The 27,156-nt window shown below is 48.0% G+C and overlaps 1 protein-coding gene across 3 annotated transcripts in view; it reads left to right on the top strand.

Annotated features, from left to right (window-relative positions):
• Positions 1-27,156, top strand: part of LOC307211682 (uncharacterized protein) — a 66,861-nt gene that overhangs the window by 30,290 nt on the left and 9,415 nt on the right. For 2 of the 3 annotated variants that reach the window (XM_079968531.1, XM_079968529.1), the window contains one exon: positions 358-484. In XM_079968531.1, coding sequence (XP_079824657.1) covers positions 358-484 — 127 coding nt within the window. Of the gene's footprint in view, positions 1-357; positions 485-17,301; positions 17,385-27,156 lie in introns of those variants that run through there. The other variant, XM_079968532.1, reaches the window with a different exon arrangement.

Below are 27,156 nucleotides of genomic sequence, written 5' to 3'. Positions count from 1 at the left end.
AACAGAACTTTCCAGACCCTTCTATATAGTGAGAAGGTGGGGAGGGGTATTACTCAGAAGAGTGGTGGGATTGGGTGATTGGCAGATAGCTGTGATGAGCCTGTTGACAACTCTTAACGACTGCAATAGGTCTTACAGGAAAAAGCAAGGGGTGAGAAGTTCAGGTATCTGAAGAAGTGTGCATGCACACGAAAGCTCATACCTAGAACTAACTTAGTTGGTCTTTAAGGTGCTACTGGAAGGAATTTTTTGTTTTGACTATGGCAGACCAACACGGCTACCTATCTGTAACTGAGCAATGTATAGTGGATAATCTTTATGCTGTCTCAGAAGAGGACCTTTTTCCTTTTCCTTCAGGGTCCTCTGTGCTTTGAAGATGTCGCTGTGTATTTCACAGAGGAGGAGTGGGCGTTGCTGGATCCTGACCAGAGAGCTCTGCATAAGGAAGTCATGGAGGAGAATCGTGCGACTGTGGACTCTCTCAGTAAGGATTCCTGCTGGACTATAATATATGTTTTGAAATACACCCACCCACCCAAACCCACAGACCCCTACCTCCACCTGTGAGAATCCTGCAATATTTTGATGGCGCTTGACAGCATCTGGGGTTCTCCTTCCCCACAGCTCACCTTGAATCTACTGTTCTGTCTGCAAATATTCTTGCCCCACATTTGCCTTTTTAAATCATGACCAGGCTGGTCTGAGCTGCCCAGACCTTCTGGAATGTAACTTTCTGTGTGGTGGCAGAAGAAGTAGCGGCTTCTGTGAGGTTTTCTGTTTTTGCTTCTGTCACTTTCTGGTGGAACAAAGAGACAACTGGCCTTGCATATGGAGGAGATTCCATGATTAGGCCAAACAAGATCCTTGCCGGAAGATGCCAGGCTGTTTGAATCTCAGGTTCCCATCAATCTGTGTGTCAAGGAGAGTCAACAGATCTGTAGTAAGACCTCAGATCTAAGTCCCTTCCGTTCTTCATCTATCACAAACATTCATTAGTAGTCTTCCATAATTGGGGGCTCTATTTCATCCTAAGGCTCTAATCGGTTTCTCTCTTTGATGCAGGTGCTGATGGATTGGAATTTATGAACAAGGGGAACCATGACAACATTCACACAGTGGGGAAGTTGTATAAATATTTGGAGTGTGGAGAGAGTTATAGTATGAGCTCCCATTCTACTTCCCATGAAATATATCCTACTGGGAAAAATCGTTATCGGTACTTGGAAGATGGTAAGACATTTCATCAGAAGACATTTCTCACTTTCCCTAAAAGAACTCACAGCAGGGAGAAACCCCATCAGTGTTTGGAATGTGGGAAGAGCTTCACTCACAGGGCTGTGCTCAAGGCCCATCAAAGAAGTCATACAGAGGAGAAACCATATCAGTGTTTGGAATGTGGAAAGAGCTTCAGTCGGAAGGACCATCTCATATCCCATCAAAGTATTCATACAGAGGAGAAACCATATCAGTGCTTGGAATGTGGAAAGAATTTTAGTCGGAAGGATACCCTTACTTCACATGAAAGAATTCACAGAGGGGAGAAACCATATAAATGCTTGGAATGTGGAAGGGGCTTCATTAAGGGCTGCCAGCTCACTTCCCATCAAACAATTCACACTGGGGAGAAACCCCATCAGTGCTTAGAATGTGGGAAGAGCTTCACTCGCAAGCATAGTCTCACTTTCCATCAAAGAATTCATACAGGGGAGAAACCACACAAGTGCTTAGAATGTGGGAAGAGCTTTAGTCGCAAAAATAGTCTCACTTCCCATCAAAGAATTCATACAGGGGAGAAACCATATCAGTGCTTGGAATGTGGAAAGAGCTTCAGGCAGAAAGCTAAGCTCACAGATCATCAAAGAATTCATACAGGAGAGAAACAATATCAGTGCTTGGAATGTGGAAAGAGCTTCAGTAGGAAGAGATGTCTCACTTGCCATCAAAGAATTCATATAGGGGAGAAACTATATCAATGCTTGGAATGTGGAAAGAGCTTCAGTCGGAGGTCCTTTCTCATTTCCCATCAGAGAATTCATACAGGGGAGAAACCATATCAGTGCACAGAATGTGGGAAGAGCTTCACTCGCAAGAATAGTCTCATTTCCCATCAGAGAATTCATACAGGGGAGAAACCATATCAGTGCACAGAATGTGGGAAGAGCTTCACTCGCAAGAATAGTCTCACTTGCCATCAAAGAATTCATACAGGGGAGAAACTATATCAATGCTTGGAATGTGGAAAGAGCTTCAGTCACAGGCAGGGTCTCACTTCCCATCAAATAATTCATACAGGGGAGAAACTCTATCAATGCTTGGAATGTGGAAAGAGCTTCAGTCACAGGCAGGGTCTCACTTCCCATCAAAGAATTCATACAGGGGAGAAGCCATATCAGTGCTTGGAATGTGGAAAGAACTTCAGTCGGAAGGGACATCTTACTTCCCATCAAACAGTTCACCGTGAGGAGAGACTATACCAATACTTGGAATGTGGAACGAGCTTCAAATGGAAGAAAAGTCTCACTTTCCATCAAGGAACTCACAGCAGGGAGAATCATGTTATTTGAAGATGGGTCTCCTATCTCCTCTCAATCTCCTCTTTTGCAGACTAAGCCTACCCAGCTCCTTCTACCATTCCTTAAAAGGCTTGGTTTCCAAATGCTTGATTATATTGGTCACCATTCTCTGCACAGATTCCAACTTCTCAATATCCTCCTTCGAGATCCCATGGACAGTAATACTAAAAGGAAAGGGAGTTCATGATGGCTGGGAGTTTGTTAAGAGGGAGATAGTAAAAGCACAACTTCAGGCAATACCAATGAGACGGAAACATGGAAGGTGCCTAAAGAAGCCAGGGTGGCTATCTAAAGAACTTTTAACTGAGTTAAGATTAAAAAAGGATGTGTACAAAAAATGGAAAAGGGGGGAAACCACCAAAGAGGAATTCAAACAAATAGCCAGCACGTGTAGACAGAAAGTCAGAAAAGCTAAAGCACAGAATGAACTCAGGCTTGCTAGAGAGGTTAAAAGCAACAAAAAAGGCTTTTATGGGTATGTTCGTAGCTAAAGGAAGAACAAAGAAACAGTGGGGTCACTCAGAGGAGAAGATGGTGAAATGCAAACAGGGGACACAGAAAGGGCTGAACTCCTCAATGCCTTCTTTGCCTCAGTCTTCTCCGATAAAGAAAACAATGCCCAACCTGAAGAATTTGGAGCAAATGATTCAGCAGAGGAAACACAGCCCAGAATAACTAAGGAGATAGTACAAGAATACTTGGCTAGTTTAGATGTATTCAAGTCTCCAGGGCCAGATGAACTGCATCCAAGAGTATTAAAAGAACTGGCAGATGTGATCTCAGAACCACTGGCAGTCATCTTTGAGAATTCCTGGAGAACAGGCGAAGTCCCGGCAGACTGGAGGAGGGCAAATGTTGTCCCTATTTTCAAAAAGGGGAAAAGAGAGGACCCAAATAAGTACCGCCCAGTCAGTCTGACATCAATACCAGGGAAGATTCTGGAGCAGATCATTAAGCAAACAGTCTGTAAGCACCTAGAAATGAATACTGTGATCACCAATAGTCAGCATGAATTTCAGAAAAATAAGTCATGTCAGACTAACCTGATCTCGTTTTTTGATAGAATTACAAGCCTGATAGATGAAGGGAACGCAGTGGATGTAGCCTACCTTGATTTCAGCAAGGCATTTGACAAGGTGCCCCATGATATTCTTGTAAAGAAGCTGGTAAAATGTGGACTTGACTATGCTACCACTCAGTGGATTTGTAACTGGCTGACTGACCGAACCCAAAGGGTGCTCATCAATGGTTCCTCTTCATCCTGGAGAAGAGTGACTAGTGGGGTGCCACAGGGTTCTGTCTTGGGCCCGGTCTTATTCAACATCTCTATCAACGACTTGGATGATGGACTCAAGGGCATCCTGATCAAATTTGCAGATGACACCAAACTGGGAGGGGTGGCTAACACCCCAGAGGACAGGATCACACTTCAAAACGACCTTGACAGATTAGAGAACTGGGCCAAAACAAACAAGATGAATTTTAACAGGGAGAAATGTAAAGTATTGCACTTGGGCAAAAAAAATGAGAGGCACAAATACAAGATGGGTGACACCTGGCTTGAGAGCAGTACATGTGAAAAGGATCTAGGAGTCTTGGTTGACCACAAACTTGACATGAGCCAACAGTGTGACGCGGCAGCTAAAAAAGCCAATGCAATTCTGGGCTGCATCAATAGGAGTATAGCATCTAGATCAAGGGAAGTAATAGTGCCACTGTATTCTGCTCTGGTCAGACCTCACCTGGAGTACTGTGTCCAGTTCTGGGCACCACAATTCAAGAAGGACACTGACAAACTGGAACGTGTCCAGAGGAGGGCAACCAAAATGGTCAAAGGCCTGGAAACGATGCCTTATGAGGAACGGCTAAGGGAGCTGGGCATGTTTAGCCTGGAGAAGAGGAGGTTAAGGGGTGATCTGATAGCCATGTTCAAATATATAAAAGGATGTCACATGGAGGAGGGAGAAAAGTTGTTTTCTGCTGCTCCAGAGAAGCGGACACGGAGCAATGGTTCCAAACTACAAGAAAGAAGATTCCTCCTAAACATTAGGAAGAACTTCATGACAGTAAGAGCTGTTTGACAGTGGAATTTGCTGCCAAGGAGTGTGGTGGAGTCTCCTTCTTTGGAGGTCTTTAAGCAGAGGCTTGATAACCATATATCAGGAGTGCTCTGATGGTGTTTCCTGCTTGGCAGGGGGTTCAACTCGATGGCCCTTGTGGTCTCTTCCAACTCTATGATTCTATGATTCTATGATTGTGACATCCAGAATTGAGCACAGGACTCCAGGTGTGGTCTGACTAAGGCAGAAAGGAACATAGTATTACTTCCCATGACCTGGACATTAGACACCTGTTGAGATAGTCTGAAATAGCAGTAGCTTATTTTGCTACTGACTCACCTTGTTGACTCACAACAAAATAAAAAAATTCCTTCCAGTAGCACCTTAAAGACCAACTAAGTTAGTTCTTGGTATAACTTAGTTGGTCTTTAAGGTGCTACTGGAAGGAATTTTTTTATTTTGTTTTGACTATGGCAGACCAACACGGCTACCTACCTGTAACTTGTTGACTCACGTTAAGCTTTTGGTGTCCTAAGACCCTTATATCCTTTTCACATATGCTACTGGCAAGCGTGGTGTTTCCCATAGAATCATAGAATTGTAGAGGTCTAATGGTCTTAGTGGACCACAAGCTGAACATGATTCAATCGCCTGATGGCATCTAGTACGGAATGTGTGCCTCCGTTTTTTAGCATTTTTAGTTGTCTAAAAATGCTGAATGCTAGATGACACAACCTTGATGGCAGAAAGTGAGGAGGAATTAAAGAACCTTTTAATGAGGGTGAAAGAGGAGAGCGCAAAATATGGTCTGAAGCTCAACATCAAAAAAATGAAGATCATGGCCACTGGTCCCATCACCTCCTGGCAAATAGAAGGGGAAGAAATGGAGGCAGTAAGAGATTTTACTTTCTTGGGCTCCATGATCCCTGCAGATGGTGACAGCAGCCACGAAATTAAGAGACGCCTGCTTCTTGGGAGAAAAGCAATGACAAGCCTAGACAACATCTTAAAAAGCAGAGACATGACCTTACCAACAAAGGTCCGTATAGTTAAAGCCATGGTTTTCCCAGTAGTGATATATGGAAGCGAGAGCTGGACCATAAAGAAGGCTGATCGCTGAAGAATGGATGCTTTTGAATTCTGGTGCTGGAGGAGATTCTTGAGAGTCCCGTGGACTGCAAGAAGATCAAATGATCCATTCTGAAGGAAATCAGCCCTGAGTGCTCACTGGAAGGACAGATCGTGAAGCTGAGGCTCCAAGACTTTGGCCACCTCAGGAGAAGAGAAGACTCCCTGGAAAAGACCCTGATGTTGTGACGAGAACCTGCTCGCCATCAGTAATAAATCAGTCTCACGCAAAGATGGGTTGAAGAAATCTGACTGCCCAGGAGCTGCTGCAGCCAAACATTTATTGTGTGCAGTAGAAAAGATACAAATTCAAGGAGAAAACTTTGCCTCAGCCAGCAGATAAAAGACAATACAATACATGGGTCTCATGCCATCACACCAGGCCCACGTAGTCAATCAGGCTATGCTACGTGGACCAATCATGGGGCAGCATGAGCTGTCCACGTGTTGATCATGCTCCAAGCAATGCCTTTTGCTATGAAATCACCTTGCAATAATAAACTTTTGCCCATGCTCTGTTGGGATTCAGAACGTACAGGGTTAAGTTCTTCTGAGTAATGCCTCACATTCTGACGTCAGGTTTCCAAGGTTTGGAAGGAGGAAGGAGCTTTACTCTCTGTTCTCTCTTTGTCTCTGAAAGAGGAGGCAGCCATGAATGCTAGCAGTCCAGGAGAATCTGAGAAATGCTGAGCTGTAAATATTTTGCTGCAATAAAGAACTGATAATTTGGACTCACAAGTGCTTGCTGTGTTTGGATCTAAACAAGCAGCAACAGTTTTTTCCGCTGTGTTTTTTACTCTGCAAGGCGAAACCGGAGAGAAGAAGGTCGGCGCAGCTTGGCTAAGAAGTGTGCCGGACCGCTATAAACTGGGGCTAATTGGGGTCGTAAACCAATTAAGATTTTATAACAGGTTATGGGGACTAATTACTGCTTGTAAAACTGTTGCTAAAAGTCTGCCGGTGTGCTTTGAAGTCAGCTTGGTCAGCTGGGAAGACGCTACCGAAAGCGGAGGTCTGCGTTCTGAAGCAAAGCAGCTGGCTGGGACGCTGATTTTTGCCTGTTGCTGAGAGCTGAGAGCTGAGAAAGCAGCTGAAAAATCGGGTGCCGGAGAGCTGACTGGTTTTACGTGAGTAGCAGCTGGGGCCCCGGGGAAGAGGAGAGAATGGCAGACAGCCAGGTCTTTGAGGACGTTCCGCTTGAAAAGCTCACTTTAAGAAGTTGGGCAACCTGGTCCAGAAGAGTAAGGGGTTGGTTTCTGGTTACTGGGCTTTGGGATGTAAGCCAGAAAGAGCCACTACCCCTAAATCCAGGTCCTGAAGGGACAGACGTTGCAGGCTTTGAGGCTGCGTTGCCTAAAGATGGCCAGCAGAGAATGCAAAGAGAGCTTGCTATGCTGAAAGCATGCGTACACGCATCACTCTTGCCTAGTTTGGAAGGCGTAAAGTCAGCAAGGGCTGCCTGGGAGGTGCTGAGAAGTTTGTGTGAAACTTCAGCAGGAGGCCAGGGCCCTGGAGAAGTCATGAAGAGCCTGGAAATGGCTGTAGCCCCAGTCCCTGAGGTGCAAGTCGGGGGGGGGGCTGAGAGTTCCAAAGGCAAGTTTCAAAAGTTTTCCACTGTGAGTGCTGAAGTGAAACGCAGTTTCAGCGAGGGCAGGGCTGGCACAGAGTGCTCTTCCGGAAGAAGGGGGGCCAGGAGCTGAAAGGAGCCCTGGGCAGTGTTTTTCCACTGGGGATCGTCGTCAGCCAAAGTCTGGAAAGCTGCGGAGAGCTAGACGCTTCAAGGCCGGCCACCTGGACAAAGTGAAGATAAGGCCTAAAGAGTTGCGTGGGAACGCAGAGGCCAGTCCGGTCTCCAAGGCAACGGAGGAGGTTGCTTCTACGGAAGCTGCCAAGGTCCTGAGCAAGGGGGAGTTGGTTGCCGAGACAACCAGAGAGAACAGCTGCAGAAGCCCAAAGAGAGGGGGCAGCGAGACGTTTGTTGCTATGGCATTGTTTGAGAACAGCTCTGAGAGAGACAATGACCTATGCTTTGTCATCGACTCAGGAGCTAACCGAAATCTGATTCCAGAGACCCCTGCAGTCGAGATGTGGAATTGCAAGGCAGTTCCGGCTGGAAAAACTGTTCAGTTCGCTAGTGGAGAAAAGAAAAATGTGACTAACGTTGCAAATGTTTTTCTTTCTGTTTTGCAGGAGCAGATGGAAGTTTGCATTGTGCCAGGAATGCAACACTGTATTTTATCTGTGCCTTATTTGTTGAAAAAGGGGTTTAAGGTTTGCTTTGAACACGATTTTTGTACAATCTCCAAAGGAGGGAAGCAACTGGTCAGAGTTGCAAAGGGGCAGAATGATCTCTTCATTCTTAAAACGTCTCTGGAGGGTGAGGGGAAGGTTGAGAAAGCACAAGCCCTGCGTGCTACAGTTCCCACTCATGTTTCATGTGCTTGTGCTTGGCATAAGAAGACAGCTCATTGTTCTCTTGAAGAACTACAGGTGCTACCTGAGGCTAGCAAAGGCTGTAGAATTGAGGAATGTGCAAGAGTCCTAGATTGTCAGGCTTGCAGACAGGCGAAGGTAAAAGGGTGCAGTTACCCCAGGGTGGAGAGGGTAACCACAAAACCTTTTGATCTTGTTCACATAGATCTGTTGGGTCCCATGAAGGAACCAAGTTTGGGAGGGGCCAGGTTTCTGCTGACGCTGCAGGATGATTTTTTGCAGAACACCTGGACACATGGTCTCAAATCCAAGGAAGATGCAGCACAGCTGATTAGAAGTTGGATTGAGGAGGTGGAACTAAGGTTCTCCACGAGAGTGCGAGCAGTCACTTGTGACAGAGGTGCACGGTTTACTGGGTCTGCTTTGCAGAAGTTATTTCACAAGAAAGGGATAAGTCACACAGTTACTTCTCCTCAACAGAGGGGGGTGGCAGAGCTCAGAAGTGAGGCTCTGGTTAAGGCTGCACAGGTGATGCTGTCAGATTCTGGGTTACCTCCAAGGTTTTGGATGGAGTCAATTAAATATGTGAGCTTCACCTGGAATCGGTCCTACAATTCAGTGGTAGGAGACACCCCGTTTTTCATGCTTCACGGGAGGAAACCTCAGGTTCACTTCCTCCGTGCGTTTGGATCAATGGCCTCGGTGCCGGTGCCTGAAGCTTTGCGAGGGCCAGGTGAACCCAAGTTCCAGAAAATGATCTTCTGTGGGTATGAGCCAGCGGCTCGTGCATGGAGGTTTGCGTACCCGTCAGGTGATCAGAGTAAGCTGCTGATCAGTAAACACGCTGAGTTCTATAAGCAGGATGAAAGGTCAAAGACTCCTGCCAGGCGTGATGTTCTTTCAGAATGTCTTTCTGATTCAGAGCAGGAAGGTTCTGATGAGGAGGAAGGAGAAGCTGAGTCTGCTGATGACGATCAGCTCACTGACCAAAGTCAGGAGCAGGATGGGGCATCTCCACAAGTTGTAAAAAGAGAGCCCAAGAGTGAGCCTAGTTCTCCTGTGAGGGTAATGCAAAGGATTCGAAGACGCTTTAAGTCAGAGGGGGAATCCCGGGATGCAGAGGACACACCTGCTGACCACAGTGAGTCAGAGGAAGTGCCTGAGTTTGTGCCCAGGCGGTCCAGTCGCACAACGAAGGGTATTCCACCTGAGAGGTATCAGGCCACAGGTGCGTGGGTAAGTTTCGCACAGTGCGAATCTGAGAGTTGTGAGGATGTTCCACAGATGCCTGACAGGAACGCCAGGAGAGGGCGCAAGGCATTGGGGAAGGGATTGATCTCACAGAGGTCTGCAAAGGTACATCCACAGGTCTCGTCAGAATGCAAGGCAAGAGGGGGTGTTGGGATTCAGAACGTACAGGGTTAAGTTGTTCTGAGTAATGCCTCACATTTTGACGTCAGGTTTCCAAGGTTTGGAAGGAGGGAGGAGCTTTACTTTCTGTTCTCTCTTTGTCTCTGAAAGAGGAGGCAGCCATGAATGCTAGCAGTCCAGGAGAATCTGAGAAATGCTGAGCTGTAAATATTTTGCTGCAATAAAGAACTGATTAATTTGGACACACAGGTGCTTGGTGTGTTTGGATCTAAGCAAGCAGCAACAGTTTTTTCCGCTGTGTTTTTTACTCTGCAAGGCGAAACCGGAGAGAAGAAGGTCGGCGCAGCTTGGCTAAGAAGTGTGCCGGACCGCAATAAACTGGGGCTAATTGGGGCCATAAAGCAATTAGCCAGTGGCACATTTTATAACATGTTCTTATGTGCAAACAACCATTTTCCCACATGCCCTCTTTTCTTGTTTATATTATAAGAGGGAACCTTTAATCAGAATCATATATCTCATTACCTAAGCGTTTATATTTTGCAACATAAATTCCTCTTGTAACCCCTGTGGTGGGTCTGGGTCGATACCACCATGCAGTACATTGGGCAAACAACGAGGGCAAACATTGAATACAACAGCACAACACAATGAATCCTACAACAAGCAAAATTACAATTAGCAAAATTTTTCTTAACCATGTTCTATTAGGCAACCAAGAAGACAGCCATTCCCATGGATCAAAACCTTCAGGTGGGTTCAAAGGATTATGGGCTATCATTTGTTCCATATGATCAATAGTAGCGGAGATATTGGTCGATTGATCAGATATATACATACAGCAATGAGAATGAATTAAGGCACAAATTCCACCTTTGGAGGCAAGGATTATATCTAAAGGCATTGCTTGGAGCATGATCAACACGTGGACAGCTCATGCTGCCCCATGATTGGTCCACGCGTTGATCATGCTCCAAGCAATGCCTTTTGCTATGAAATCACCTTGCAATAATAAACTTTCGCCCATGCTCTTATGTGCAAACAGCCATTTTCCCACAATGTTGGGAAAGATGGAGGGCTCAAGGAGAAGGGGACGAGAGAGGACAAGATGGTGGGGACAGTGTTCTTGAAGCTACCAGCATGAGTCTGACCAAACTGCGGGAGGCAGTGGAAGACAGGAGGGCCTGGCGTGCTCTGGTCCAGGGGGTCACGAAGAGGCGGACACCACTAAACGACTAAACAACAAGCAGTCTCTGCTCTGGCTCCCGGTGGAGTACAGGATCAGGTTTAAGGTGCTGGTTTTAACCTTCAAAGCCCTATACGGCCTAGGAACCTCGTACCTACGGGACCGCCTCTCCTGGTATGTCCCACAGAGAAACTTACGGTCTTCAAATAAAAACATCTTGAAGGTCCCAGGCCACAGAGAGGTTAGGCTGGCCTCAACTAGAGCCAGGGCTTTTTCGGCTGCGGCTCCAACCTGGTGGAACGCTCTGTCCCAAGAGACTAGGGCCCTGCGGGACTTGACATCTTTCCGCAGAGCCTGCAAGACGGAGCTGTTCCGCCTGGCCTTTGGTCAGGGCGCAGCCTGACTCCCTCCTTTGGCAATCTTTACAAAACTTTAGGTTATGGTTGCCATCAATTTTTGATTTTAAATAATTTTTATAATGTTTTATAATGTTGTACTGTTTTAGTGTTGTTAGCCGCCCTGAGCCCGGCTTTGGCTGGGGAAGGCGGGATATAAATAAAATTTATTATTATTATTATTATTATTATTATTATTATTATTGCCTTCCCTGGGAGGAAGGTGGAGTGGATGTCTGAAACTCAATGTCAAACTGAAACTCAATCCAATAATAATAAAAATAATAAATTTTATTTATATCCCGCCCTCCCCAGCCGAAGCCGGGCTCAGGGCGGCTAACAACAAAATAATCCAACGATTTTAAAAACATTTCATTATAAAAATTAATTAAAATCAAATTTATGGCAACCAATCCAGATAAGACTGAGGCAGTTAGTCAGTGGTGCCCTAGACCAGATGGCTGGGAGATGGCCTGCTCTTAAAAAAAATTAAATTGGTTTTACATAAAGTTATACACGATAACTGTAACCTTTCCAAAACATAAAAAAAATCAAGGTTCTTTCAAACCTTCAGACCTTCCCCCACATGGGTTCCAGTTCTAAAGATGTTATCTTTTCCCTTTTTCCTGCATCTTTTCCCATTATCCATCTCTTATGTAACCATAGTAACCAAAGTTCAGTTCACATTACAAGTGTCCTTGTATCCCTGCCCGTGATTTTAACTGTCTACAGTGGTCTTTCAAGTATACAATAAAATGATTCCAGTCTTTTAAAAATACTTGTTCTTCCTGGTTTCTGATCTTTCCCCTTAGTCTCGCCATTTCTGCGCATTCCATCAGTTTGGTCTGCCGCTCTTCTTTAGTCAGTACTTCACCTTCTTTCCATCTCTGGGCCAAAAACATTCTTGCTGCCATCATTGCATACGTAAATAGTCTCTTATTTTCTTTGGTAATGCATCACATATTATATTATAACAGAAAAGCCTCTGGTTTTCTGACAAAAATTTTCTTAAGCATTTTTCTTAACTCAGTATATATCATTCCCCAGAACGCTTTTACTACTCCACAGGACCACCACATATGATAAAAGGTACTGTCAGGGACTCAGCGGGAGCACAGGGAGGAGAGGAGATGGAGAGCGAGGGGGAGCAATCCGAGGGCAGCGTAGGAGAAGATGACAGCAGCCCGATAGATTCCATGAGCCTCTCCAGCGAATCGGAAGATTCACAGAAGGGGGCGCCGATGGGCAGGGCAAGGGGGGACCCAAGGGGGACACCCCAGAAGCAAGGGGCCAGCGGGGACTCCCAGAGCAGCAGTTGGAAATCAGGACCAGCTTCCCCACCAGAGCGTAGTGGGGGGGAGGAGTCCCAGGTATCAGAGCCCACATATGCACCACCAGCGAGAGAAGATGAGTCAGGGTTGGCCACGCCTCCATCGGAGAGCGAGGGAACGGTCAAGAGGAAGGTTGCCGGCTGGGCGCGCGCGCCAAGTTCAAATGTACAGGCGAGCGGCACAGAAGGTAGCCCGGATAGGGAACCAGGTCCTAAAGCCCGCCGGAGGGAGGGGGAAGAATCATCAGGGTCAGCGTCAGAGGAGTCCAGAAAGGATGAAACCCTAGCGGGCAGGAGGGCCCAGAGGAGAAAGGAACTTAGGAAGAGGTGGAGCAAGGCGAGAGTCTTAAACTGGTGTGGAAGGGGCGGAGACTCAGACGGGACTTCGCCGGTCTAAGGTCGAGACGTAGAGCTGCGCGCTGCGGCTTTAAAATGGAAACTGAACCTCAATAAAGACTTTTGTACATAACTACAGCCTAGCGTTGGTCCTCTGTGAGCTGGGACCTGGAGGCAGCTCTGACAGGTGCCTTCTTTTTTTTTTTTTTAATTAATTTTTATTAAAGTTTCCACAAAATTTTTATCAACACAAACAAAACATAAATACATAACGATAAAAACATAAAACACATATAATTTCGAGTCTTAATTTCTTATACCTTACTTTCCCGACTTCCTCATACCTCCCCTTCCTGCATTCTCATGTCTATAATTATTTAACAAATCCCTCCCTTATTTCAACTTAATTTTAATAACACTCATTTTCTTTTAACTTGTCCATTACCGCTGTTAACCCCTATTTTTCTCATCCAGCATCAAACTAACATTCACTAATTTTTGCATATTTCTTTAGATAGTCCTTAAATTTTTTCCAATCCTCTTCCGCCGTCTCTCTTCCCTGGTCCCGGATTCTGCCAGTCATTTCTGCCAGTTCCATGTACTCCATCACCTTCATCTGCCATTCTTCCACGGTGGGTAGCTCTTGTGTCTTCCAATACTTCGCGATGAGTATTCTTGCTGCTGTTGTAGCATACATAAAAAATGTTCTATCTTTCTTTAACACCAATTGGCCGACTATGCCCAGGAGAAAGGCCTCTGGTTTCTTAGGGAAAGTGTACTTAAGTACCTTTTTCAGTTCATTATATATCATTTCCCAGAAAGCCTTAATCCTTGGGCACGTCCACCAAAGGTGAAAGAATGCTGAGAGTGCTGAGAGTCGTCACCCAGCTAGCAGAGTGAAGCCGCGTCGCCATGAACGGAGAGCGCCGATTCCTTCCTGTAACTGAAAATTGACTACAACACCCGTGAGTAAGACTGAGAGATAGACGGGACACTAAAATTAGAAATTTGGCAACAGTACATTATTTTCGTATAGGTTTCTTTCAATGGAACAGCAAGCCGTAAACTTCAAATCCTCATTCCATGACTTTTCCCATGATAAAAATTGTATATTATAACCATCACTGCCCATCACTGATCTAACCTCATCATTTTCAGTTTACCATTCTAGGGAGATGGCCTGCTCTTGATGGGGTTACACTTCCTCTGAAGGAGCAGCTGCATAGCTTGGGGTCCTCCTGGATCCTTTCCTGTCGCTCCAGGCTCAGGTGGCCTCCGTGGCCCAGAGTGCCTTCCATCAGCTTCGGCTGGTGGCCCAACTACACCTCTGTCTGGACAGGGATCAGCTAGCTACTGTTGTCTATGCTCTGGCAACCTCAAGGTTAGATTACTGCAATGCGTTACACGTTGGGCTGCCTCTGAAGACGGTTCGGAAACTGCAGCTGGTGCAGAATTCAGCGGCCAGGTTGCTCACCGGAGCAAGGCGGTTTGAGCATATTGCACCAATCCTGGTCCGACTGCACTGGCTGCCCATTCAGTGTGCTGGTTTGACCTATAAAGCCTTAAACAGTTCAGGACCGCAATTCCTCAAGACAGCCTCTCTCCATATGAACCTACCTGGACCCTGAGATCATCTTCTGAGGCCCTTCTTCGTGTCCCTCCTCCTTGAGAGGTCCGGAGGGTGGCAGCACAGGAACGGGGCCTTCTCTGCAGTGGCTCCCCATGTTAAGTATGCTCTCCCCAGGGAAGTTCCCCCAAGCGCCTTTGTTATACACCGTTATGCACCGGGCAAAAATGTTCCTTTTTAACCAGGCCTTTGATTTGATTGACATCCTATGCCCTTTTAAAATGTAGTTGGGGGGAGGGTTTATTGGGTGGTTGTTTTTATTTTGATGATTCTCCGGTTTTATATTCTGGTTTTATTTTTTGAATTGCCCTGAAAGCCTGTGTGCATAGGGTGGTATATAAATTTAATAAAGAAATGAAACGCCTCCTCCCAGGATTGTATCCCCCTCTGGATAAACAGCTCCTGCTGAAGTTGGAGAGGGGTAGCGGGAGCGGCAGTCGCAGACCCAGCAGCCCAAGTCTCAGTGGCTTATAGACCACAGAACCCCCTGCGCCCCACGACCTGTCCATAGTTGTCAACCTTCCCGTTTTTTGCGGGAAATTCCCTTATTTCAGCCCCGTTTCCGGCTGCTATCCTGTATGGATATCCCATAGACTGTCCCCGGGACAGGGGAGGCTGCTGATCCCTTCTTTTCAAATCTGAAAGTGGACAGCTATGGCAGGATTCTGGGCCGGATGGGTCCCCTTTGGTGCGAGGCACCTGCCCCAGGGCTCTTCCTGCATGGAGCCTCCAGGGCCAGAGCCAGTCTACCTTAGAGCAGCAGCTGCACAAGTTGGGGGAGAAGGCGCTCTCCTCCTGCTTGGGGGCGCCTGGGTGTCACTGTGGGCACAGGATCCTGGGCCGGATGGGTCCCCTTTGGCTCCATGCAGCTGCCTTGGGGCTCTTCCTGCCTGGAGCCTCCAGGGCCAGAGCCAGTCTACCTTAGAGCAGCAGCTGCACAAGTTGGGGGAGAAGGCGCTCTCCTCCTGCTTGGGGCGCCTGGGTGTCACTGTGGGCACAGGATCCTGGGCCGGATGGGTCCCCTTTGGCTCCATGCAGCTGCCTTGGGGCTCTTCCTGCACGGAGCCTCCAGGGCCAGAGCCAGTCTACCTTAGCGGGCCAAAGGCGCTCTCCTCCTGCTTGGGGCGCCTGGGAGCCACTGTGGGCGCAGGATCCTGGGCCGGATGGGTCCCCTTTGGCGCGATGCAGCTGCCCCAGGGCTCTTCCTAGTTTCTGAGGAGTCCTGCCTGGAGCCTCCAGGGCCAGAGCCAGTCTACCTTAGAGGAGCGGTGAGGCTGCTGCTCCCTGGCCAGCTCTGGCCCTGCCTGACTTGAGCCCTGGCCCCAGAGGCCCTCCAGGCCCCCCCGCCCTGCCTCCCCCCCCCCCCTCGGCTCCTCTGCCTCCTTCTCCGGCCCCCCCCCCAAGGAGACCTCCCAGCTGGCTAGGCAAGGGTGAAGAGCAGCTGAGCCGGCCTCCTAGAGGGGACCGGAAGGGAGGGGCGGGTCTTCCTCTGGCCTCCTCCTCCTCCTCCGGTGAGTCTCCTCTCTCCCCTCGGGGTCTTCGGGGGGGCCGGGCTTGGCCAAGGGGGGGCCTGGAGGGGGGACTGCAACTCCCCCCTTCCCTGAGCCCCGGCCTGGCGAGCGGGGCGGGGGGTGGAGATGAGGGACTGAGGACCCGGCGGGACCCCCCTGCCAGCTCCGCCGGGAAACGGGGAACTGCAGCCCAGACCGACATCGCTCAGACTGAGGAGGAAAAGGCGGAGGCGGGGGCGGGTCTTCCGGAGCCCCTCCCTGTCCCCTCTGCTCTCCTCCGGTGAGTCTCCTCTCCCCCCTGGGGGTCCCATTGTGGGGAGGGGCAGGCAGGGCTGGGCCGGGGGGGGGCGAGGGGGTTTCCCCAGCTGGTGCTGGACTACAACTCCCCTCATCCCTGAGCCCGGGCCTGGCTAGCTGGGGCGGATGGGAGTTGTAGTCCAGCTGGAGAAGGGCTGCTCCAGATGCCGGACTGAGGACCCCGCGGGTCCCCTAAATGGCAGGGGCCTCCCCCAATGCTCAGATCTGCCCCCCCAGACGGAAGAGGAAGCCTTGGGGACTTGGAAGGGACCCAAAGGGCATCTAGTCCTGTTGTTCAGTGGTGTCCGCCTCTCCGTGGCCCCCTGGACCAGAGCACGCCAGGCCCTCCTGTCTCCCACTGCCTCCCCCAGTTTGGGCAAACTCATGCTGGTAGCTTCCAGAACACTGTCCCACCATCTCGTCCTCTGTCGCCCCCTTCTCCTTGCGCCCTCCATCTTTCCCAGCATCAGGGTCTTTTCCAGGGAGTCTTCTCTTCTCATGAGGTGGCCAAAGTCTTGGAGCCTCTGCTTCAGGATCCGTCCTTCCAGTGAGCACTCCGCAATGAAATCAAAACTGCAGCCCAGACCTAAATGGCAGGGGCTTCCCCAAATGCTCAGATCTTCACCCCCAGACGGAAGAGGAAGCCTTGGGGACTTGGAAGGGACCCAAAGGACATCTAGTCCAGCCCCTGCACTGCAGGAATCTCAGCTCTATTTGCCCATTGCAGGCAAGGATAATGAGTGAGTCTGCGACATATGAGTTGGTGCTTAGCGGTGGGCTCTGCTCCAGAGGCTCCTCAGAGATTGGGGTCCAAGTGAACCCCTCATGTCAGCACCTTGAACGGAGCCCCATTGTTGTGGGGACTCAGTGAGGAGGGGACTTCTGAAAGAGACTTCTGTTTCAGTGTATCTGAAGAAGTGTGCATGCACACGAAAGCTCATACCAATAACAAACTTAGTTGGTCTCTAAGGTGCTACTAGAAGGAATTTTTTTATGCTGAACCTCTGAGGGACGCAGGAGCTGATGGCTTCCCTTTGACTTTTGTCTCTGGCAGGTGACCGAAGGATGCCCCCCAGACCTCCTCATCCATCTTTTCATGAGAACGGAGGAGAAGCAGCAGCTGTGGAAACAGATCTGGTATGGGGAAAGAGCTGTGTGGGGAAAGAGTCAGAGGAGTGGGGCAGCCAGGGAGCCTCTGGGCCGGAAAGAATTTCTCCTCCTCTTGGCTTCTGTCAAAGCCTCTGTCCTGAACAAAGATGGACAATGCCATTCAAGAAGGTTTATGTGCTGACAGGAATGAACAGCCATCTCTCCTTAACTGGGCTTCGGAATGTCACTTTTATTATTATGATTTATCAGTAGCTGCAGCTATATTTCTATATTGATCTAATCAGGCTTCTAAGCAGTTGAGAAGCTTCCAAGAAGTTGAGAAGCCATAACAAACCGTGGCCGGGATTCACCTCAGCAGCCCCATCAGCTGCACAAAGGGAATCCCCCTCCTCCCCCTCTCTGTGCCCCCATGAGCCCCTTGAAGTTGGCTGTAGGGCAGAGGGAGGGTCCCATCGCCCCCCAAGCATCGCACAGCGGGAATAGAGAAGGGAGTGTTCTGTCTGCCAAACAGGAATACTTCCACAGAGAGAATAATTTGAAGAACACCAGGCGGAGGTCCACCCATTCACACAAAGATTAATACCCATCATTAGAATGCACAGTAAAATAATTCAATTGAAATGCTAAACTAGGCATCCAGACCTAAAATGTGCAGCAAAATAATCCCATTAAAAGAACACAACAATGAATGGGAAGAAACCAACTGAGCAATGTATAGTGGATAACACTGGCCAACAATTTTTTACTTTTTGAATGTTGTCTACATATCTACAACTAATTTAGGGTATTTTTGCACTGCTGAATCAGGAAATGGCATCCGTTTCTCTCCATCAGGTCAGGTTTTTGTGCTATGTTGATTTGAAAAAAATCAGATCTTGTGACAAAATCAATTACATCTTTGTGGCATTATCAGCTGATTTTTGTCAACACATATCATCCTAAATATGTTTTTAAGAGAAAAAAATGTTTTTCCAACAACATATATTGATTACCTGATAGAAACATCGATTACTGTAAACTGAATGGTGGACATTGATAAAGGTAAGTACACGTAAATTGCATGTTGCTTCACCATTTTTCAAACTGCAGGGCTTGAATTCTGTTTCTTGGAACTCCTGGAATGCTCAGCGGCAGGGAGGTCTCTCTTCAGAGTCCAACAGTAGTCAGCCATCATCCCAGCGACCCTGATAGCTGGTCTCCATCTCTTTCATGTCCTGATGGAATCTCTCCCCCTGCTCGTCACTCATTGAACCCAGGTTCTCAGGAAACCGGTCCATATGTGGAAATAGGTAGTGCATCTTGACGCTCATGTTGCAGCCCAGGTTTCTGAAAGCAGTCAGCATGTTGTTGACAAGTTCTGCGTAGTTTCTGGCCTTATTGTTGCCAAGAAGGTTCTTCACTACCAGAACAAATGCCTTCCATGCTTCCAGTTCCACTTCGTTCACTGAGTTTCCGATCTCTGGATCTCTGATGAGCTGATGGATCTGAGGACCGTCAAAGATGCCAGCTTTCAACTTCTCCATGGTCAATCCTGGAAAAGCCTGGCACAAGTAAGTGAAGCAGTCACCATCCTTGTCCAGAGCCTTGGTGAACTGCTTGATTAAGCCGAGCTTGATGTGCAGCGGTGGGAAGAGTATTCTGTCTCTGTCCACCAGAGGGTTGTTGATGACGTTCCTTTTTCTGCAAGGCACCAATTCAGGCCAGTTCTTCTTCGTGTAATGCTGAGCACAGTCCCTACTATCCCACATGCACAGAAAACATGGGTACTCGGTGAAGCCAGACTGTTGTCCCAACAAAAAGTTCACCATCTTCAGGTCAACACAGATAAACCACTTATGCTGATCATAACCAATTTTCTCCAGAACATAGTTCTCCTTCAGCGTACTCGAGTGAGCCAGGGGTTTTGATCCCCCAACTTTATGCTTTGCCGCAAGAATTGATGGAAGATTTCGAGGTTTTATGACTTCAAACTGATGCCTTTATCGACATAATCACCCAGAACTATCAAACCTGAATACTTCTTGTCATTAAAATAATCATTTCCAAGCAAAACAATTATTCGACATGGCATTTTACCCCCACCAACTTCTTCTAAAATGCTCCACACAAGCGTACATGGGAACAAAAACGTAAAAAAAGACATGTGGCCATAACTCAAAAACTTGACCTGATTGAGCAAAACCAATGTGATTTTTGGATTCAGCGCATCAGATTCGTTCTAAATCAGCTGAAAAAACGCAGACAACAAATTTGTTGTTGACCAATGTAATCTTTATGCTGTCTCAGAAGAGGACCTTTTTCCTTTTCCTTCAGGGTCCTCTCTGCTTTGAAGATGTCGCTGTGTATTTCACCGAGGAGGAGTGGGCGTTGCTGGATCCTGACCAGAGAGCTCTACATAAGGAAGTCATGGAGGAGAATCGTGCGACTGTGGACTCTCTCAGTAAGGATTCCTGCTGCACTATAATATATGTTTTGAAATACACCCACCCACCCAAACCCACAGACCCCTACCTCCACCTGTGAGAATCCTGCAATATTTTGATGGCGCTTGACAGCATCTGGGATTCTCCTTCCCCACAGCTCACCTTGAATCTACTGTTCTATCTGCAAATATTCTTGCCCCACATTTTCCTTTTTAAACCATGACCAGGCTGGTCTGAGCTGCCCAGACCTTCTGGAATGTAACTTTCTGTGTGGTGGCAGAAGAAGTAGCGGCTTCTGTGAGGTTTTCTGTTTTTGCTTCTGTCACTTTCTGGTGGACCAAAGAGACAACTGGCCTTGCATATGGAGGAGATTCCATGATTAGGCCAAACAAGATCCTTGCCGGAAGATGCCAGGCTGTTTGAATCTCAGGTTCCCATCAATCTGTGTGTCAAGGAGAGTCAACAGATCTGTAGTAAGACCTCAGATCTAAGTCCCTTCCGTTCTTCATCAATCACAAACATTCATTAGTAGTCTTCCATAATTGGGGGCTCCATTTCTTCCTGAGGCTCTAATCGGTTTCTCTCTTTGATGCAGGTGCTGATGGATTGGAATTTATAAAGAAGGGAAACCGTGACAACATTCACACAGTGGGGAAGTTGTATAAATATTTGGAGTGTGGAGAGAGTTATAGTCTGAGCTCCCATTCTACTTCCCATGAAATATATCCTATTGGGAAAAATCGTTATCGGTACTTGGAAGATGGTAAGACATTTCATCAGAAGACATTTCTCACTTTCCCTAAAAGAACTCACAGCAGGGAGAAACCCCATCAGTGTTTGGAATGTGGGAAGAGCTTCAGTCACAGGGCTGTGCTCAAGGCCCATCAAAGAAGTCATACAGGGGAGAAACCATACAATTGCTTAGAATGTGGAAAGAGCTTCAAACTGAAGAGGCATCTCACTTATCATCAAGCAATTCACAGTCGGGAGAGACCATATCAGTGCTTGGAGTGTGGGAAGAGCTTCAGTAGAAAGGACCATCTCATATCCCATCAATATATTCATACAGGGGAGAAACCATATCAGTGCTTGGAATGTGGAAAGAGCTTCAGGCAGAAAGCTAAGCTCACAGATCATCAAAGAATTCATACAGGGGAGAAACCATACAAGTGCTTGGAATGTGGAAAGAATTTTAGTCGGAAGGATATCCTTACTTCACATGAAAGAATTCACAGAGGGGAGAAACCATATAAATGCTTGGAATGTGGAAGGGGGTTCAATAAGGGCTGCCAGCTCACTTCCCATCAAAGAATTCACACTGGGGAGAAACCATATCAGTGCTTAGAATGTGGGAAGAGCTTCACTCGCAAGAATAGTCTCACTTTCCATCAAAGAATTCATACAGGGGAGAAACCCCACAAGTGCTTGGAATGTGGGAAGAGCTTCAGTCACAGGGCTGCACTCAAGCCCCATCAAAGAATTCATACAGGGGAGAAACCCTATCAGTGCTTGGAATGTGGGAAGAGCTTCAGGCAGAAAGTTCAGCTCATATCCCATCAAAGTATTCATACAGGGGAGAAACCATATCAGTGCTTGGAATGTGGAAAGAGTTTCACCTGGAAGGAAAGTCTCACTTCCCACCAAACAATTCATACAGGGGAGAAACCATATCAGTGCTTGGAATGTGGGAAGAGCTTTACCCAGAAAAGAAGTTTCAAAGCTCATCAAAGAATTCATACAGGGGAGAGACCATATCAGTGCTTGGAATGTGGAAAGAGCTTCAAATGGAAGAAAGGTCTCACTTTCCATCAAGGAACTCACAGCAGGGAGAATCATGGTATTTGAAGATGGGTCTCCTGTCTCCTCTCAATCTCCTCTTTGGCACCCTAAGCCTACCCAGCTCCTTCTATCGTTCCTTAAAAGGCTTGGTTTCCAAATGCTTGATTATATTGGTCACTCTTCTCTGCACAGATTCCAACTTCTCAATATCCTCCTTCGATTGTGACATCCAGAATTGAGCACAGGACTCCAGGTCTGGTCTGACCAAGGCAGAAAGGAACATAGTCTTACTATGGCTTGCCGTTGTTTTACTGATTATAGTTTAGATATTATTATAACTGTTGATTGGATTTCTGTTTAACTTTTATATGTTATTATTATGTTATACTATTCTAAGTAATGGTTGAATGTTGCTATTTTGATGTAGGCTGCCAATTTTAAAGTTATGTTTTGTATTGCATTAGATTGTTAGAAGATGTACATTTTCTGTTTCTTCAGCTTGTAAACCGCCTTGAGTATTGTAAGATAGAAAGGCGGTATACAAATTAAAATTGATGATGTTGATGATGACAAAAGTTTCCTTAAGCGCTTTCTTAAATTCAGTATATATCATTCCCCAGAACGCTTTTACCACCCCACAGGACCACCACATATGATAAAAGGTACCTTCTTTCCTTTTACTTTTCCAGCACAAATTTGAGCTGGTTCTATACAGTTTTGCAATTTTACTCAGTGTTCGGTACCAACAGTACATCATTTTCATATAGTTTTCTTTCAATGGAACAGCAAGCCGTAAGCTTCAAATCCTCATTCCATGACTTTTCCCATGATAAAAATTGTATATTATAACCATCACTGCCCATCACTGATCTAACCTCATCATTTTCAGTTTACCATTCTAGGGAGATGGCCTGCTCTTGATGGGGTTACACTTCCTCTGAAGGAGCAGCTGCATAGCTTGGGGTCCTCCTGGATCCTTTCCTGTCGCTCCAGGCTCAGGTGGCCTCCGTGGCCCAGAGTGCCTTCCATCAGCTTCGGCTGGTGGCCCAACTACGCCCCGGTCTGGACAGGGATCACCTAGCTACTGTTGTCTATGGTCTGGCAACCTCAAGGTTAGATTACTGCAATGCGTTACACGTTGGGCTGCCTCTGAAGACGGTTCGGAAACTGCAGCTGGTGCAGAATTCAGCGGCCAGGTTGCTCACCGGAGCAAGGCAGTTTGAGCATATTGCACCAATCCTGGTCCGACTGCACTGGCTGCCCATTCAGTGTGCTGGTTTGACCTATAAAGCCTTAAACAGTTCAGGACCGCAATTCCTCAAGACGGCCTCTCTCCATATGAACCTACCTGGACCCTGAGATCATCTTCTGAGGCCCTTCTTCGTGTCCCTCCTCCTTGAGAGGTCCGGAGGGTGGCAGCACAGGAACGGGGCCTTCTCTGCAGTGGCTCCCCATGTTAAGTATGCTCTCCCCAAGGAAGTTCCCCCAAGCGCCTTTGTTATACACCGTTATGCACCGGGCAAAAATGTTCCTTTTTAACCAGGCCTTTGATTTGATTGACATCCTATGCCCTTTTAAAATGTAGTTGGGGGGAGGGTTTATCAGGTAGTGGTTGTTTTTATTTTGATGATTCTGCGGTTTTATATTCTGGTTTTATTTTGTGAATTGCCCTGAAAGCCTGTGAGCATAGGGTGGTATATAAATTTAACTCAGTGGTACCTCGGGTTACATATGCTTCAGGTTACAGACTCCGCTAACCCAGAAATAGTACCTTGGGTTAAGAGCTTTGCTTCAGGATGAGAACAGAAATCGTGTTCTGGTGGTGCGGCAGCAGCAGGAGGCCCCATTAGCTAAAGTGGTACCTCAGGTTAAGAACAGTTTCAGGTTAAGAACGGACCTCCAGAACGAATTAAGTTCTTAACCTGAGGTACCACTGTAAATAAGTAGAATGTCTTTTTTTTTTTTAATAAAATTTTTATTAATTTCCAAATTTTTAACATAAACAAAAGCAACATTAAAACAAATACAAAAAAAAACAAACCATTTTTCTTAACCTTATTTCCATAACCCTCTTTTCCCGGACTTCCCCATACCTTTCCCTTTTTGCATCCTTGATTTTAAACCATTATTCAGCAACCCTTCTTAACCAATTTAAATGAAAATTGATTCTCTTTTTCAATTCCACCCTAAAAAATTAAACACAATTTTCCGCTGCAATTCTACGTCTTCTTTTCCCTCGGCATTTTAGCATTCCTCAATTTTATAGTAGTTCTTAAGATACATCTTAAATTTCTTCCAATTTTCTTCCACAGTCTCTTTCTCTTGGTCGCAGATTCTGCCGGTCATTTCTGCCAATCCCATAAAGTCAATCACTTTCGCCTGCCATTCCTCCAGCGTGGGTAGCTCTTGTGTCTTCCAATACTTTGCTAGAAGAATCCTTGCTGCCGTAGTAGCATACAAAAAGAAATTCTTATCCTTCTTCAACACCAGCTGGCCAACCATACCCAAGAGAAATGCCTCTGGTTTTTTGTTAAAGGTGCACATAAGCACTTTCTTAATTTCATTATAAATCATTTCCCAGAAGGCCTTAATCTTTGGGCAGGTCCACCAAAGGTGGAAAAAGGTACCTTCAGTCTCTTTACATTTCCAACATTTGTTATTGGGCAAATGATAAATCTTCGCAAGCTTGACTGGGGTCATGTACCACCTGTAAATCATTTTCATAATGTTTTCTCGTAAGGCATTGCATGCCGTAAATTTAATACCTGTGGTCCATAACTGCTCCCAGTCAGCAAACATAATGTCATGACCTATGTCCTGTGCCCATTTAACCATAGCAGACTTCACTGTCTCATCTAATGTATTCCACTTCAACAGCAAGTTATACATTCTTGATAAATTCTTAGTATTGGGTTCTAACAGTTCTGTTTCTAATTTCGATTTCTCCACCTGGAAACCAATTTTCCTGTCTTGTTTGTAGGCCTCCATTATTTGAAAATAATGGAGCCAATCCCGCACCTTGGACTTTATTTTCTCATAACTTTGTAATTTAAATTCACCACCTTCTTGTTCTAAAATTTCAGAATATTTCGGCCAATTAGTTCTCATATTAAGTTTCTTTACCTCCTTGGCCTCCATCGGTGAGTAAATAAGTAGAATGTCACCTCCCAGGATTCTTTCCCCCTCTGGATACACAGCTCCTGCTGAAGTTGGAGAGGGGTAGCAGAGCGGCATTCGCAGACCCAGCACCCCCCTCTTGCGCCCCAGAGGCGCTTGCTCTCAAGGGGAAGGGGAGGCCAAGGCAGCCCCCCTTTTCCTGCGCACACCAACATGTGGACCTTCCCTTCCTCTGTTGGGTGAGGCAAGGACCCCTGGACGGTCAGGTCCCGGCAAAGGCGACTGGGGCGCAGAGCTCATCTTGCTTCAGGCCGAGGGAGCCGGCAGTGCTGGTCCGCAGACAGCCTTCCGGGTGATTTAGGCAGCAGGACTAAACCGCTTCTGGCCAGAGCGCACAGAAACACCACAGTGGTACCTATTTCTCTACTTGCGCTGGTGTGCTTTTGAAGTGCTAGGTTGGCAGGAGCTGGGACAGAGCAAGGGGAGCTCAGTCATGGGGACTGGAAGCACAGACCTTCCGCTGGGCAGCCCAAGTCTCAGTGGCTTATAGACCACAGCACCCCCTGCGCCCCACGACCTTCCCTTTTGGGGGGAAATTCCCTTATTCCCGCGCCCCCTTGGCAGCTGATCCCTTGCCAGCTCTGGCCCTGCCTGCTCTTTAGCCCTGGCCTAAGAGGCCAGAAATTGCAACCCCTCCCGCCCCCCCCCCCCGCCCGGCCTTTTTCCTGCCCATCCCGGGGCTCCTCTGGCCCTTCTCGGCTCCTTCTCCTCCTCCTCCGGCCCCCAGGCTCCCTCCAGAGGAGACCAGCTGGGCGCCGAAGGCTAGGCAAGGGTTAAGAGCAGCTGAGCCGCACTCCTAGAGAGGACGGGAAATGGCGGAGGCGGGGGCGGGTCTTCCGGAGCCCCTCCCTGTCCCCTCTGCTCTCCTCCGGTGAGTCTCCTCTCCCCCCTGGGGGTCCCATTGTGGGGAGGGGCAGGCAGGGCTGGGCCGGGGGGGGGCGAGGGGGTTTCCCCAGCTGGTGCTGGACTACAACTCCCCTCATCCCTGAGCCCGGGCCTGGCTAGCTGGGGCGGATGGGAGTTGTAGTCCAGCTGGAGAAGGGCTGCTCCAGATGCCGGACTGAGGACCCCGCGGGTCCCCTAAATGGCAGGGGCCTCCCCCAATGCTCAGATCTGCCCCCCCAGACTGAAGAGGAAGCCTTGGGGACTTGGAAGGGACCCAAAGGGCATCTAGTCCTCTTGTTTAGTTGTGTCCGCGTCATTGTGACCCCCTGGACCAGAGCACACCAGGCACTCCTGTCTTCCACTGCCTCCCCCAGTTTGGTCAGACTCATGTTTGCAGCTTCGAGAACACTGTCCCACCACCTGGTCCTCTGTCGTCCCCTTCTCCTTGCGCCCTCCATCTTTCCCAGCATCAGGGTCTTTTCCAGGGAGTCTTCTCTTCTCATGAGGTGGCCAAAGTCTTGGAGCCTCAGCTTCAGGATCCGTCCTTCCAGTGCACACTCCGCAATGAAATCAAAACTGCAGCCCAGACCTAAATGGCAGGGGCTTCCCCAAATGCTCAGATCTTCACCCCCAGACGGAAGAGGAAGCCTTGGGGACTTGGAAGGGACCCAAAGGACATCTAGTCCAGCCCCTGCACTGCAGGAATCTCAGCTCTATTTGCCCTCCACCTTCTGCTCCGAAACCTCCAAGGAAGGAGAGGCCGCCATCTCTCCTGGGGGTGACAGGGCCCAGCAGCTCTTCGGTTTCTCCAAATGCTCTGCAGGAGGGGGGCTCAGGAGGTCTTGCCATCCAAGAGGAGAGGCCATGGCGGGAAGGAGGGGCAGTGCGGCCTAATGGTTAGAGTGCCGGACTGAGACAGGGTTCAAATCTCCACTCAGCCATGAAGCTCCCTGGGTGAGCTTGAGTCAGTCCCCATCTCTTCGCCTCGCCTTCCTCACAGGGTTGTTGTGCGGACGTATTCCACCTTGAGATCCTGGGAAGATGAAAGAGGCCATGGCGGGAAGGAGAAGCAGCATGGTCTAATGGTTAGAGTGCCCGGACTGGAACATGCCACTCAGCCATGAAGCTCCCTGGGTGAGCTTGAGTCAGTCCCCATCTCTTCGCCTCGCCTTCCTCACAGGGTTGTTGTGCGGATGAATCACGTATTCCGCCTTGAGATCCTGGGAAGATGAAAGGGGTCTGTACGTGTGATAAATCAACCCCAGGGTGCAGGTGGGGTGAAAGAGGCAGCCCCCTCCGAGGGCTGAGAGCAATCGGGAGACCCTCTCTCCACAGCCCCCTCTGCTCCAGCTACGGTTCCCCACGTCCCCTGGCAAGGAGGCTGGGTTGTTACACCACTCTAGGAATTGCGGGAGAGGGCGCTCTCCTGTCCGCTCACAGCATCCTGAACAAACTACGGTTCCCAGGATTCTGGGGAGGAAGCCGTAGCTCTGGAAAGGGCTCTGGTCCTGCTTGGCAGATGCTCCACAGGTGGA

The sequence above is a fragment of the Podarcis cretensis genome, assembly GCF_951804945.1.
Source record: "Podarcis cretensis genome assembly, chromosome: 3".
Lineage (NCBI taxonomy): Eukaryota > Metazoa > Chordata > Lepidosauria > Squamata > Lacertidae > Podarcis > Podarcis cretensis.
The sequence above is the reverse complement of the archived record's forward strand: the minus strand, read 5'-3'. Positions and strand labels throughout refer to the sequence as shown.